This window comes from Musa acuminata, chromosome BXJ1-1 (assembly GCF_036884655.1).
Source record: "Musa acuminata AAA Group cultivar baxijiao chromosome BXJ1-1, Cavendish_Baxijiao_AAA, whole genome shotgun sequence".
Classification (NCBI taxonomy): domain Eukaryota; kingdom Viridiplantae; phylum Streptophyta; class Magnoliopsida; order Zingiberales; family Musaceae; genus Musa; species Musa acuminata.
Window position 1 is genome coordinate 8,553,280 of NC_088327.1, and position 13,791 is coordinate 8,567,070.

The 13,791-nt window shown below is 37.5% G+C and overlaps 2 protein-coding genes across 4 annotated transcripts; one reads left to right on the forward strand and one right to left on the reverse strand.

The window, feature by feature from the left end:
* The first annotated feature begins 888 nt into the window (after positions 1-888).
* On the forward strand, positions 889-8,799 carry LOC103982696 (uncharacterized). Of its 2 annotated transcripts, XM_065173661.1 has the most exons (10): positions 889-1,034; positions 3,005-3,031; positions 4,101-4,180; positions 5,625-5,697; positions 5,888-5,945; positions 6,438-6,489; positions 6,799-6,823; positions 7,162-7,253; positions 7,893-7,971; positions 8,222-8,799. In XM_065173661.1, exons 1-9 carry the CDS (start codon positions 909-911, stop codon positions 7,921-7,923), a joined length of 564 nt encoding a protein of 187 aa, XP_065029733.1. In that variant the 5' UTR covers positions 889-908; the 3' UTR covers positions 7,924-7,971; positions 8,222-8,799. The 2 variants fall into 2 exon arrangements, with proteins under 2 accessions (XP_065029733.1, XP_009397967.2); XM_009399692.3 differs by lacking the exon at positions 8,222-8,799 and having other exon boundaries at positions 7,893-8,165.
* Positions 8,610-12,480, reverse strand: LOC135652638 (uncharacterized). 2 transcript variants are annotated; one of them, XM_065173751.1, is made up of 5 exons: positions 12,259-12,480; positions 11,844-11,979; positions 10,832-10,928; positions 10,223-10,309; positions 8,610-8,912 (listed from the first exon to the last, which is right to left on the reverse strand). In XM_065173751.1, the coding sequence occupies exons 1-5, from the start codon at positions 12,320-12,322 to the stop codon at positions 8,778-8,780; spliced, it is 519 nt and encodes a 172-aa protein (XP_065029823.1). In that variant the 5' UTR covers positions 12,323-12,480; the 3' UTR covers positions 8,610-8,777. The 2 variants fall into 2 exon arrangements, with proteins under 2 accessions (XP_065029823.1, XP_065029889.1); XM_065173817.1 differs by having other exon boundaries at positions 12,262-12,478.
* Positions 12,481-13,791: the final 1,311 nt, after the last annotated feature.

Sequence of the window (13,791 nt, forward strand, 5' to 3'; positions counted from 1 at the left end):
TCATGCTACTATCATATTTTACATATCAAAAAAAATTATATTGTCTACCTTCACACTCATTGTTCTAAAAAGTAAAAGAGGGGAAAAAAAAAGAGCGAGGTAGAAGAGGACAATCGTTACGGAAGAAGGCAAATGATCGAGCATCGTGGTGTGGCGGAGGCAATAAACAAAAAAGGAATGACGATATCACCTCATGGTAGGTCGCAGATAATGATGAGAAAGGGTAAGTACATTTATAAGATTTTAAAAAAATAATATTATTATTTGAGAAAAACAAGAATATAAGCATCATATAGGAGAAAAATAGAAAAATCACCCTTTTATATTTATAGAGGAGGACAAAAAACCAAAAGGAACTAAATCAACTGTTGAGAGTTATTAACTATTGCTTTTTCAATAAAAAACAAAAATAACTAAATTAAAGGAAAACCACCGAACCAAAAACTCAAGATCTTAAGACCAATCTCAATCTCCAAAGGAAATGCGATAAAGACAATAAGTATTCCTGACATGATTTGCTACTTAGTTTCTCTCTCTCTCTCTCAAACCAATAAAATAACTTCAAAATTATATACGAGACGACAAATAATCCTGCCAATGTTCAGAACTGCCTCTCTGTGGGCAGCATAAAATCTTTCAATTATTGACATATATTTACAACTAGAAAAGAAATATAACATACATCAGTATGCGAAAGGATACGAAGACTATTACTCTTTTTTTTATTATTGGTAAAAATTGCTCAAAATAATACACACACAAGCAATAGGGTGCATTGCCAAAGGCACAGCCATTTTGGGCCGTGATGGGCCTTAATCGGATGTTGAATCTGGGCCTCCGTCTACTATAAAAGACAGCTCTGGATCACACCACGCCCGTTTCCGAACATCAAGTGATCGCGGAGCTCCATGGGGACGAAGAGGAGGAGCGGAGGGGCGATCCTTGGATCCGTGATCCGGCTCGCCGCGATTCTGGCGATCTTGGCCCCCGTCGCTTCGATCGACGACAAATGCGCCGCTTGCAACGCCGTCGCGGTACTCGTCTCCCGTTCCTTTCCTTTCCATGGCTTATTCCGCCCTTGCCTTGCCCTGTCCGATGGTCTCTAAATCTGTAGCTGCTCATTTGGATCCTATACCTTCCGTATATCACTGCCGAGTTGCAAGTCGAATGATGATGTATGCGTCGTAGTTTGATTACAGTTTCGATATTGCAAAAGAACCTAACCAATAGATTGCCAAGCTGTTGAGATTGCGCTACTCAGATTGGACCGAAGAAGGGAATATAGCGTGTGGAAAGGGCAGATAAGTGATCTCTTCGAGGAGGTTGGACTTGTAATGTATTTTGACTGAATCGTAAACCCACTATTATTGAATAGGGAGGGCTGACCATAGTGCTGGATATTAGTTATCCCCAGTAGTACTTGCAGAATCAAGAAACTTAGAAGTAGCTAATGCCACTCCTTTAGCGTGGAAAGCTTAAGGTCACACAAGCATTAGAAGTTCAGAAAGCTTCCTGCAAACCTGAATGAGCTGCAAATGGGAAATCAAAGCTATCAGATAATTTACTGACATATCAACCATTTACCTTTAATGCTATCATGTAGTTACGTCAGGCCACAGACTGATTTCGTCGGTTTTTTTGGGTCATTTGATTTTAAAAGTTTTTAATTACCACCACTTTTTCAGTATTATGAAGAAAGTCTATCCGTCTCATGCTGACTTCTCTCCTTGCTGAGAAATCATGTTCTATTCTAATTTACCTTACTTATTTATGATCGTTACTAGACTGATAATTTGGGGTTGAGTTGGGTTGACTTCAGGTTAACAAAAATCTTCTTAATTTGAACCTGTCTCATTCTGATCCAGTTAGGAAAGCTTTATGACTAGTCAACCTATCTGATTTTGGATCACATTTCAGCTAGCCTGACTAAACTTTACAAGAAATACGATATAATGTGAGAAGAAATTAAAGAGGGAAGGCTGTTACATGGCAATGGGGTAATGGAGATGATAGAAATGATAATAGGATGTTGTCAACGATTGGAGTAATAGGTCCTTGGATTGGAGAAAGACAATCTATTAGGAATATGTGATGGAAAGTTTGAGCTTTGTCAATGTTAAGCTCACCCACTTTTAAGAAACTAGATAACCTTTGAAGCATATGATGCCGATTCTAGTACTCTCATCAAGTTTTCTTCTTCCATATTCTCTGCCCATCTTATACTACCTGAACTGTGACGAAAATCTCCATGCTAGCTGGAGTCATTTCCGGTCTGTGTGACAAACATACCCCTGTCTTTTTGTTTGATAACTAAACTCATTTATCCAATCCCTATGTATTTATGTGGGTTTGTGGATTCAGGTCAGGGATTGACACCCCTAATCCCTATTAACTCTTGTCGTATATTGAAATACAATATCCTACATTTTCAGTTTGAACAAGGTTGCTCCTATGGTTAAATCTGAACTTGATGGGTTCTAAAGCATTCAGTGCTCAAAACTCATGGTGCATGCTAGTCTAAAAAGACAACAGAACAATTGTTGATCGTTGCCAAATACTGATTACTTCTCATTGATCACCTTTGTGAGTGCTAGCACTCATTTTGAAATTATGCTATGTGAAATATGCTTTTATCCTTGGCCCTGTAGTTACTGTTAGGAAAAGATGGCCTAGTAGATGAGGGTCCTGCCAATGCAGCGATTAAGAAGGCCCAATGTGTGTAGCCTTACTCCTAAAGGTAGAGAGGTTATTATGGTGACTCGAGCCTTTGACAGCTAGGTCATGGAGGAGCAACCTTAGCATGATCCCAGGGCCTGCTTTCTTCCTGGTGTTACCTTTTCTAATTTAAAACTCTTTTGGTATTGATGATTTCTATTATTTTGGATGCTTTTTAGGCTGCTAATTGTCTTTGTAAACAGAATCATGTAATTATGAATAGCCAAATATCTTAATACCTGCTACTTCTCTCTTTCTGATTTCTGATATATCTGTAAATGATTTGCAGGCTGAGATAGAGATTGGACTTTCTAATGTAAGTGTCTTACAGTAAACTTTAGAAGTCTTATTCTTCATCCAATTTACTTTATGAATGTGTAAACATGAAAGTTTGGCTCACCGATCTTACTCCATCATGTTCAAGAATGCAGTTATTTGAAGCACTTGTACTTCTAAGATTTTAACATTTTCAATTGTATGCTTTTCAGTTGTCCTTGTTAGAATGAAATTAAAATTTAAATAGGCAGTTATCTGATTTTTTTTCATGTAATACCACAACCAGTACCCTAATTTGTAAGTGGAAGTTCTAATTAAATTGACGAGGTGGGTAAAAATGTTATATAATGATAGAGATAACATGGTTACGTTGGAAGGTTTCGTTCAGTGTTATTAATCTTTGCTTCAGCTTTTCTCTTGTCAACTGAGATATTAGGAGTACGTCATCTGTTCTTACTATTTTGCATGAATATGCATTTATATAAGGAGGCTACTCACATCTGTTCTCATGATTGTGCATCAAATAGTCATTTTATATAGGTAATTTGCTATCAGGTTGTCCCTCCCTGAAGTTTTTTACTTTCAGTTGAGCTAAAACCAAGCATGTTGGTCATTGTTAGCAGCTATGATACAATATACATGACACATCTGATGTTGCCTTTTGCTTGCAGTCTTTTCCATCAACAACTGTCATAGTCATTATTATTATAATCGTACTCATGACAATGGCTATAGCAAGTGTAGGTTGAGAAAGCTCTATGGAAGATTTCATTAGAATTGTTTGATCAAAACCTAGCATAATCATCTCAAATGCTGGTGCTAGATTGCTTCCTTAGGCAGTTTAATTAGAGGGAAAGTTTTCCATGAAGCCAAAAAAGCCACTTGCTTGTTGGGCAGAAAATGTATATTCTCTTATGATTCTAACTTTTTAGCTAGATAACACTGTACAATTTCTCTAGAATGGAAAAGAAACTACCATAAGTGAACGTTAGATTTATGTGCTATCTGTTTGAATGCCATGTTATGTTAAATTGCCCATGACATTTTCTGAGTTTTTCACAGACTTATTTTACAGTGTGTGTGAATTTTCTAATTGATATTTTCTACAGGAGAAACCTAGAAACCATCTAGATATGCGTCATCGTTTGGATTCTAGAGGTCAACGTGAAGGAAAAGTAATTGATTACAGGTATCAGTTTTAAGCATGCATATACACTATAGAGCCTATCTATCTAATTATGCTGCAGGATTTGTAGTATTAAGAGAGATTGAGGAGCAGAATTGAGATATTGAACTAAATTTGTCCTTTCATACATGTTACTGATGAGCATGAGATTCTGTTTGTTAATGCTATGTACCTAATTTCTATTCCACAAGTATTTTCAGATGTTGCTATTCATAATACAATCCCTTATCTTGTAATTGAAGTCATCCATGGAGCCAAAATCTAAGTTTTTAAGGTTCCATGAAATGCTTGAGCAGAATTACACTAGCAATTATCAACCTGGTGCAATTGAGAGAATGAACACTCTGTGCTTGAAATATACTGAGTTGTTGGAGTAGCTGAAGTTTAATTTTAGTAATTGTTCAACTATAATCAAAAGAAGAGGGTACTGAGTGGGAGACAATACTTCTTAATGTAAGTTGCTAGAAAGAAGGAAGATGCATTTGTAAATATCATGATTCATGATAATGAAAGAACGGTACCCTTCCTGGTCACAGGCTTGTCACTTAAGCCATAGAACTAATTTACATGTGTACCTGCTTGTGCAGATCCCTAAGTAAGCATTTCAATAAAATTGAGCCACATGAAGCAATAACAGAGAACGTAAATCTTGGTCCAACACTGGTTATGGTGACCCACTGAATCTGTACGGTATTGGTATACCAAAAGGTGTGTCAACCTGTACCACTCAATATCACTGAATAAATAATAAGATGTAAAATATGAAGGGCATTGTACCAGATTGAGCTGTATATTCTGATACTGGAGTTTGGTTGGACTGGTAAAGTACCAATTGGTATGATCGAAATTTGAAATCTTGGTGACAACAAGGAAAACCATAAGCAATTTTTCTTCCTCTTTTCTTAGATAATATTCTCATTACTTTTCTTGAATGCTTGAGTTTTGCCTCTTTTGAGTGTGATGTACCATTGAAATTTACATAATCGGGCATCTATAAGTATGTGCTTCTTTGAGATTTTCATGGCAACCTGTGTGCTTCTTTAATAGTATTTTTAGTTCCTAAAGAAGCTTATTTAATATAGTATTTCTGTCTATAAACTGATAGTAATAGCATGAAATAAGCCTCCTTTTTTGCATTTTTATTGCTAACTTTCTATGTAATTATTATCTTTCTTAATAATTTATAATCTATTCCTTGCATAATAATTGATTTTTTTTGCTTTGCATATCATTCAGAGTAAAACTTTAAAGAGATAATTTGTGGTCTGTTTCAGTATTCTGAGACCAGATTTGCTTTTCCTTAAGCAGTAATTTTCTTCTTGTTTGGCTAATGCATGAATATTTAAGTATGTTGGACTCATTGCTTGCATGGCTGTTGTTTCATGAGACTAAACTGAATACTTAGTTCCTAGCTAACAATGTTTTTAAAATATATTCTTTTAAACAGAGTGAGCGAGTTAAGAGTGGTTGAACTTCTTGATGGTCTTTGTGAAAAAATGCAGGATTACACTCTGGAGAAGGTAGGCTTTTGTTTTTTTACACCTTCAGTTGTTCTACTAAGCCTAAATTTTCACTTCTGTTTCTCAGTAGTTATGGTTTGAAATGGGCTTATTATGAATTTTGAAACTAGATATAGACTTTGGGATTGCCGTACGAGTGGAAACATTTAAATCAAGTTTCTGGCTGCTGAGCATTGTTGCTTCTTTGCAGTTGGATTCTGGTGAACAAGCATGGATAAAAGTAAGAGATTGGAACAGCATTGAAGGCGGTAAGTAACTAAAATTTGATCTATCTAAAACTAAGAGATTGGCCATTTTTCTGTGTCAATTGAGTTGCTCAAGATGGATAACCTCACTTTAAAATAGCCATTGAAAGCTAAAGGCAAGTTCCAATTTCTTTTACTGAAGACGTCAGCATTTTGTATCGGTGATCTAGGAACTTTTATAGATTGTGTACCAATGCATTTTTTCATCAGCATCGCATCGCAATATAAATAATTACAAAATAGTATATGTAATGAAATGAAGTAATAATTTTATACTTGGCCTGAGACCATCTATCTACAGGAGTCCGGGTTCTTAAAATTAAAACCTCATATCCTTTTTAGTTTTATAGATTGGTGAAATACCAAGAGATGCTAGGCATTGATGGTAATTCCTTTGTTTTTGTTTGCATTCTCCTGTGATTGTTTTTTTTTATGATAAGAATCATGTTTTACTCTAAAGATATTCTATTTTTTTTTCTCTTGTTTTTTGGGCAGATAAGCAAGAAGCACGTGCATACTCAAAAGACTTATCCTCCTTCTGTGGAAGGTAAATTATGTTTTATGGTCCTACTTGGCACTACAGTCCCATTTGCTTATTATCTTGTCTTCTGAGATCATTTAGTAATGAATTCTTTGCATTATATAACTAAGCATGATAACCCCATCCTTGTATTTTATTCAAGTAGCCTGCCTTGCTAATTGATTATGCTAAATCTCTGTCTGGATTTTGCACTACCATACATTTTGCATTACAAGTCAATTGTCAGATTCTATTCATTATGTAGTTTATGCTTGCTAAGGTTGACCTTCATGGTGATTCCTTGTGTAAAATGACATAATTTCCTTCTCTATGTAGGTTGTTGGAGGAAACAGAGGATCAGGTGCGCTGGCGTCCTTTTTTTTTTTTCTATCTTTCATTATTCCTTCTTCCATGGTTTATTTGTTAATTTGTAGCAAATATGGTTTGACGCATGAAATCATAGTTTATATGAGTGGATTGTAGTTTGTGTTCTCCATCAGTGCCATCCTAACATCTAATTTTGGAAACATAGGCATGAAACATATTACCATCTGCAAAGTCCTTGGACTCCTAGGGTATATAATGTATAGTCACTGCTTGACCTAGATCACTCTCCTACAAGTGATTCATGGTTAAACTCTGGCAAAATCATTCATTATATTTTGCTATGTCCAATATTGATCTATTTGTGATATGCAGCTTGCTGAGTGGATAAAAAGAGGATCTGCAGAATCTGGGGGAGTTAGTAAAGCCCTTTGTCAAGATCTTACCGAGCACTGCAGCTACTCCAGGTACTTGGGGATAAGTGCCATTGACATCTCTCAAAATATTCGTGGTTGTTGGTGCTGGTGATCTTTTGCAATTACATAAAAAAGAACCATTTACTGTATCTTTAGTAAATTATCACCTGTGAGTGCTTGATTGCTTGTGGGGAATCGATTCATCATGGATCTTCTTTGTGGCATTTACAAAGAGCTAGGCTTTATAGAAGAATATGATATGCCCGAATAGTTCCACACCGAATTTGGGCTATGGTTTAGTACACAAAGGACTATCCATCCTAAAGACACTTTGAATACTTCTTTTTGAGAACTTGATCCATATTATTTGAGGCATTGATCCTGTCACATACTTCTTTTTCAATAGATTTAACTAGATGGATAAGCGTCTTGATCAAACATAGTGCCTATGGTTTGTTTAAAAATACATTTCTGATTAGTAGTAGAATAAGTCCAAATATCTTGTGGCATGTTACAGATGATGGCGTTTAGAATCTTCATTTTCTTAGAACTCTGGCGATGGTGATATTTTCATGCTGCTTTAGACAATTTTTACCATACTACATTCTTTGAGCACATTCCTGATTTGCAAATTCAGCATATTGCTTATATTGAAGTTATTAAATTGATTTTCGGCTGTATTTCTTGCAGGTCCTCTAAGATGTACGATGGAGAGTTATAGACAACAAACAAACCACAACCAAAGATTCTTCAGGAAATTGTTTCCGAAGTAGGAACTATGATGAGTTCAGTCAATTATTGAAAATCCTTTTTATCTTTTGCTCTAGGAATCAATTCTAATATGAAGAAATAACATTTTTAGGATACAAAGATTTACTAAGAAAAATCTGATGTAATCTTTGATATATTTGAAACTTTCGCAAAAACATAACATGGGCATACTACTTTGAAGTTGCTTTCTAATATCTCGAGTAAGTTCGCATATTGTTGGACGTGAAGGATTGTCTTCTGTTTTGCAGGAGATCATTATCCATCTACATCAACTGTTTGCTGTCAATGGCTCCTCTTTTTGTGTTCTTTCTCTCTCGCTTTTGGAAATGATGATCGATACCAATTTGGCACCTTGTGCACCATTACCATTCGCCTGCTCTCGGTGGTAGATTCCATATAAAACGTCTCGGTGGTAAAGTAATAAGGCATCACATATTTACTTTACCCAGAATGTGTTCAGGAACGGCACGCTCTTGTGAGACATTTGGAGCTATAGGCAGTTTGCATCGCAAGCAGCTGCAAATGGATTTCCTGTCATGGAGCTATATGCAGGTCAATGCGAGACTATCTTTCATCTCTGTTCAGTTCAATGCAAAAGCTCTAAAACAAGTCCATCTCCCCTTCAAGCGAGGAATCTGAGAAAAGAAAAGCAATCCCCGACACTAATGATCAGGAAATATATGCTTGGATCTCATAATAAGCTTATTAATGCTTTTGTAACAAAGAACTGCGGTCCCAAATTCCAACAGATGATAAATTCTCTCTCTCTTAACGCAGGACAGAGGCGTTGCCCCTGATTTGATCTTATGTTGCAGCTTCCATCTCATCCTGTGCCACAGCCACGCCATTAGGCTCATCATCTGCTCGGAGTTGAGAAGAAACATCGTCAATTGCAGCGTTGAGTTGCGCAATCTTCTCGGTCAGTATCTTCCTAGTTTTCTGTTATCACCATGTGGTGGATTGTTAGTGCAGATCAAACAAAATCAACAAAGAAAAGAAATATTGTTGTTTTTTTGTCCCCCTGACAAACCTGGCTTTCTTATTTGCATAGCTAACAGAAAATTGACATAAGAAGACCATTGGGTAAGTTATGAAACCTAACATTTAAAAGAGCAACAAAGAAGACACTAGATTGTGCATTAAGTATCAGCAATAAAATCCCTCTTCCATCCAAGTCTCATAAATGTGAGAGATAAACCAATGTTTGACCGTGAAATCCAAAATACATCAGCTATAAGGCCTGTGAGTGTATAACAGATCAATCTCGAATGCATAAGCATATATTTCATTACATGGCTCCTGATCACGTATTCAATGTCTAGTTGCCAAGTCATGCACGTGAAGATGATGTGCCTTGACTAGTTACAAAGTCATGCAAACTATCCTGGTTAAGTTTTTCCATCGATGCATTAGTTATGGCTTATATGAGATCTGGTTCCTGTAAACAAAATAGATCTCAGTTTGAAGTATAACAAACTAAGTTCAACTTTTCTATCTTCCAATATTATTTATAGGGATTCTTTTGATTATCTTTATTGGATGTTTTAGAGTTGACCAATAACTGACTGACAATCAAGAAACGTGGCCAGATACATCATAACATTTATATTGAAAAAACAAGGTTCTTGTACTAAGACCAAATAAATGAGGAAATTAGGATTTTAGGATGGTTAAAATATTTGTAATAGAGGGGTATTTTGCTGATTGATTGAGCTGCAATCAACAAAGAAGCTTGGTGAATGGCCTCAATTCTCCCGTTTCTCCATATATCTATTTGTTCCCTTACCCTTTTCTAAAATCTTTACTGAATTCTGTTATGTATTCATTCTAGAGAAGACCAATCCGTTTCAGTCTGCATCAATCCAATAAGGAAGAATAACTAATCAGAGTGTGCTAAAAATGGTACACAAATAACACTAATAGAAAGATGAGAGTGCCAACAGGTGCACTTCTATAAATTTTGAACTGCAATGATTACACACACGAGTAGCAACAATATGTCCAAAAAAATACAGGTCAAGTTTGTTGAAAGCTAAACTCACCACTTGATCCACTGGCATATGGAGCAGTGTGCTACTGTATTAGGACTGGATAACTAGAATAATACTTTTAGCAAAGCCGAGAAAAGACATCAAGTAAGAAAATGAATGATGCAGAAGTTCACCAAAGTAGCATGATGAAGAGATAAAAGTGTTTGTCGTAACCTGTTCTTGAGTAGAGATGTTAATACCATAATCATCAAGACTTACCTCCAAAGCTTTCTCTTCATCATAGATGAATTTTGGCAACCTCCTCATCAGTTCTTTTTTGTCAGTCTCAGTCAGAGCTTTGCTGATCTGAAACAATGCTGGTCATTAGAAAGAATATAGGAACAGCATAATCATGGACAATAGTTTGTCAATGTCTTCAAGAATTTGCTTAATCCTGAAAATGTACATTTCCACTTGGGGTACCATATGTTACATAATTTTTAATAAGAGCTGGTATAGCATTAAACTATACCAGAGGCCTAACTGGAGAAGCCACAGACACTTGCACATGCCGTCCCACACACAGCAGATGCAATGTTAAGCATTCTTTGATTCGAGCCAAAAATTAGTTGTTATAGGTTTTCCATTCTACTGCTTACTGCATGAAGAATTAGTTCAGCTTCATCTTAAAAGATGAGGTGAACATTGACAGACATTTGCCACTTGAAACCATTAAGCAAATATATGGTGAGTAAGGTTCCATTCATGCTAGCACAAGTTCACCACAGTTCTACCCATGAGACAGCAATTAAGATAGATACTGAGCAAACATAAGGTAGAAGGAACATATTAAAAAGGGTAAGGTAAAGAAAGATATCATTTGTGTACCTGAGGTGCATATACACAAGCAAGTGCCCCAACCACAATTCCTCCCAGCACAAAGCCCCCAACGAAGATGCTTGCACTGTTTGGCCTTCCACCACTCCTGAATTGCATTTGCATGAAACCAGGCAAGGATAAGGATACCACCAATCAGACAAGAACATATTTACAAATAAAAAAGAAGTTTCATTTGTTATTTCCCCAAGCCCGATCATGATTCTGAAACCTTGAATCCAACCCATGAAAATTGTTTCACATTTCAGGACCACAAGCATCATAAACATAATGACATAACCTTGATCATAAACCAAATAGAGCTATAATGACATTCTCTTGCACAAGTGAATGCGCACTTGAAACTACATGTGTAAAACAACCTTTACGATTTAAATCTGCATGTGACTATCCTCCTCAACTGAGTTACCATTCACAAGCCACAAGTTGGCAGTGGCCAACTCATTCTGATATCCCATCTTTTAGTAGATCATGAAAGAGAAGAAAAACCACAGTTCAAACTGGTCGATTCCAATTATAAATCTTCTGATTGATTCCCTTACTATGTTACAAATTTTGGTAAGGAATAGGAAAACCTCAACACTGTTGCTAATATTAGCATATGTCAGAAAAGAAACTCCAAAAAGCATAACTAGCTTCAGTCTTCGTTCAGTATAAAATCATGGATCCTTAGTATGGTGAAATTTAGTTAACCAATGATTATATTGCAAGAATGCGAGATAATAGACGTAGACCAAGTGTGTGTGTTTACACAGAAGGCATCCCACCCTACAGTTCACCACGTCATCACATATACAGATACACAAATTGAAATAATCTAGCGAAAAAATTGATCCAAGAACCCTAGCATTCCTTTGATGATTAGATACTTATCAATCACAAAAGAGAATGCTTTGAGGATTCAAGCAAAAGGTTGTAATCATCAACAAGAATAAACAACAGATGCCGCCAATGGAACTACTAGCAGCCAAAGCTGGCAGTTTTGAGCAAGTAGTTCACATACCTATAAGCAGCTCGAAGGACGAATTGTCTCTTGTGACTTGCAATTCCATCTTTCCTTCGGCTAATAGGACGAAGAGACAAGCTCGAAGGAGGGCAGACGACAAGAGACTTGTCCGACGACGGCTTCAAGGTAAAGCCTACAAGGAAAAGAAGGTAAAAGATCGATCACAACCCAATTAAAAGATCAACATATCTAGTATTGAAGAGCCACTCAAATCGATATTTCACAGAGCACCCGAAAACCCCAAGACAATGAATTGTCAGCTCATGAGGATCAATCTATCGCTCTCCAAAACATAATTCCGAGACCAGCGGATCCAGCGATTCGATTACCGCCCTTAAAAATCAGGGAAAAAATCGAAAAAAAGAAACCCTAAAATATAAAAATTCTCGAAATCGAGAGAACGCGAGAGGACCACCGTAGAGCGCTTGGAATCGGGAGTCTCTGACGGAGACGAGGGAGTTCGCGATCGTCGCCATCGCGATCAGCTATTCACCACTCTTGGTGGGCGGAATCGAACGAGAAAAAGAGAAGGGAGAAGGGGGACAAGGCGACAGTCAAGAGGCAAGAAGAGCGCGCGTGAGGCGGATAAAGCGTTCGGATCGGGAAGAAGTCGGTCGCCTTCGATACCACCAATGCTCGCGGATCTGAGGATAATAATAATACTAATAGTCTACGGACTAAAACTACTCGGGGCCCGCTTCCGGGGACCCGTCCGGCTTACTTCGAACCGGGTCGAAGTAAGGCAAAATAACGGCTTGGCTGAGTCCAGTTATTTCCCGTCAATGTACGTATTCCCGTCGACAAACAGCTTAACACAACTCATTAGGCATAATAAGGAGCTCATAGCCCTTTGACCTAGCTAATCTCAGTCTATTAGGCCCAGTAAGGCCCAGATATGAGGCCTAGATGAAGAGACTCATCTAGAAGGCTCAGACATTAGGCCCAATTTAAAGAGCCCCAACTAACAGCGCCCAAACATGAGGCTCAGTCTATTGGGCCTAATAAAGCCTAACACGAGACGCCCAAGCTAACCCTGACCATGGGATAAGATCCAACCTACGTGACCTAGCCCGCCAGGCTCTGAGGATAATTCCCAGTTCGACTACATGGCAGAAAAAAGGGGAGAGAAATCCTCGAAGCAGAAAGGTGCTTCATCCGCAAGTAGTCCAAGGGAGTTTGACGGTTTGGTAGCCAAGATAGTAGAAGCATTCAGAAGGATGGCAAAGAAGGAGCCGACGAGTTTCTGATGGAAGTGGAATCAGAGTGAGGCACCTATGACCATAAGAGTGGTCGCAAAGCCCAGTGTCATACTGTTCAGGGAAGCCCTCTACCCTCCCTTAATTTTCTTTGTCATAGAAATAAGAAGAAGAAGGTGGTATGCAATATCAACCACCCACACTGCAATGAAATGGCCGAGGGGCTTGATCTTTCTCCATCTTCACAATCTCATGCTTAGTTTATCTTGAAGCTGTCATGGGTTGAAAAATTAGTATAGTAGGAAACATCTATGTATGCTGATCAACACATATAACTTGTCTTTGGTGATGCTATTGGAAACCCATTTGCAGGAAGAGGGCTTTGTGAAGTTCCTTCGTCGATTGTGACATGTATGGGAGGATGCATTTGAAGAAGCTAGAAGCAAGTCTAGTGGTATATTGGTGGAGTGGCACACATACCTCACAATTTATTTGATTAGTTTTTCAGGAAGAAGAAGGTATGCTCCTATAGATCTTGGCCTGTATTTATGGGATTATGATGGCTCCTTCTCATGATCTATTATGGTCTTGACTAGCAAATCTAGAATTCAGTGATCTACTTTGGTGTGTTTGTGGAAATTTCAATGTTATTTGCAATCCTTGTTTGTGATAAGCTTGGTAGTCGGCCTTTTATCTTGAATAACATAGTGTTATTCTTTTAGAATTTCATATCTAGAAATAAGCGTTCT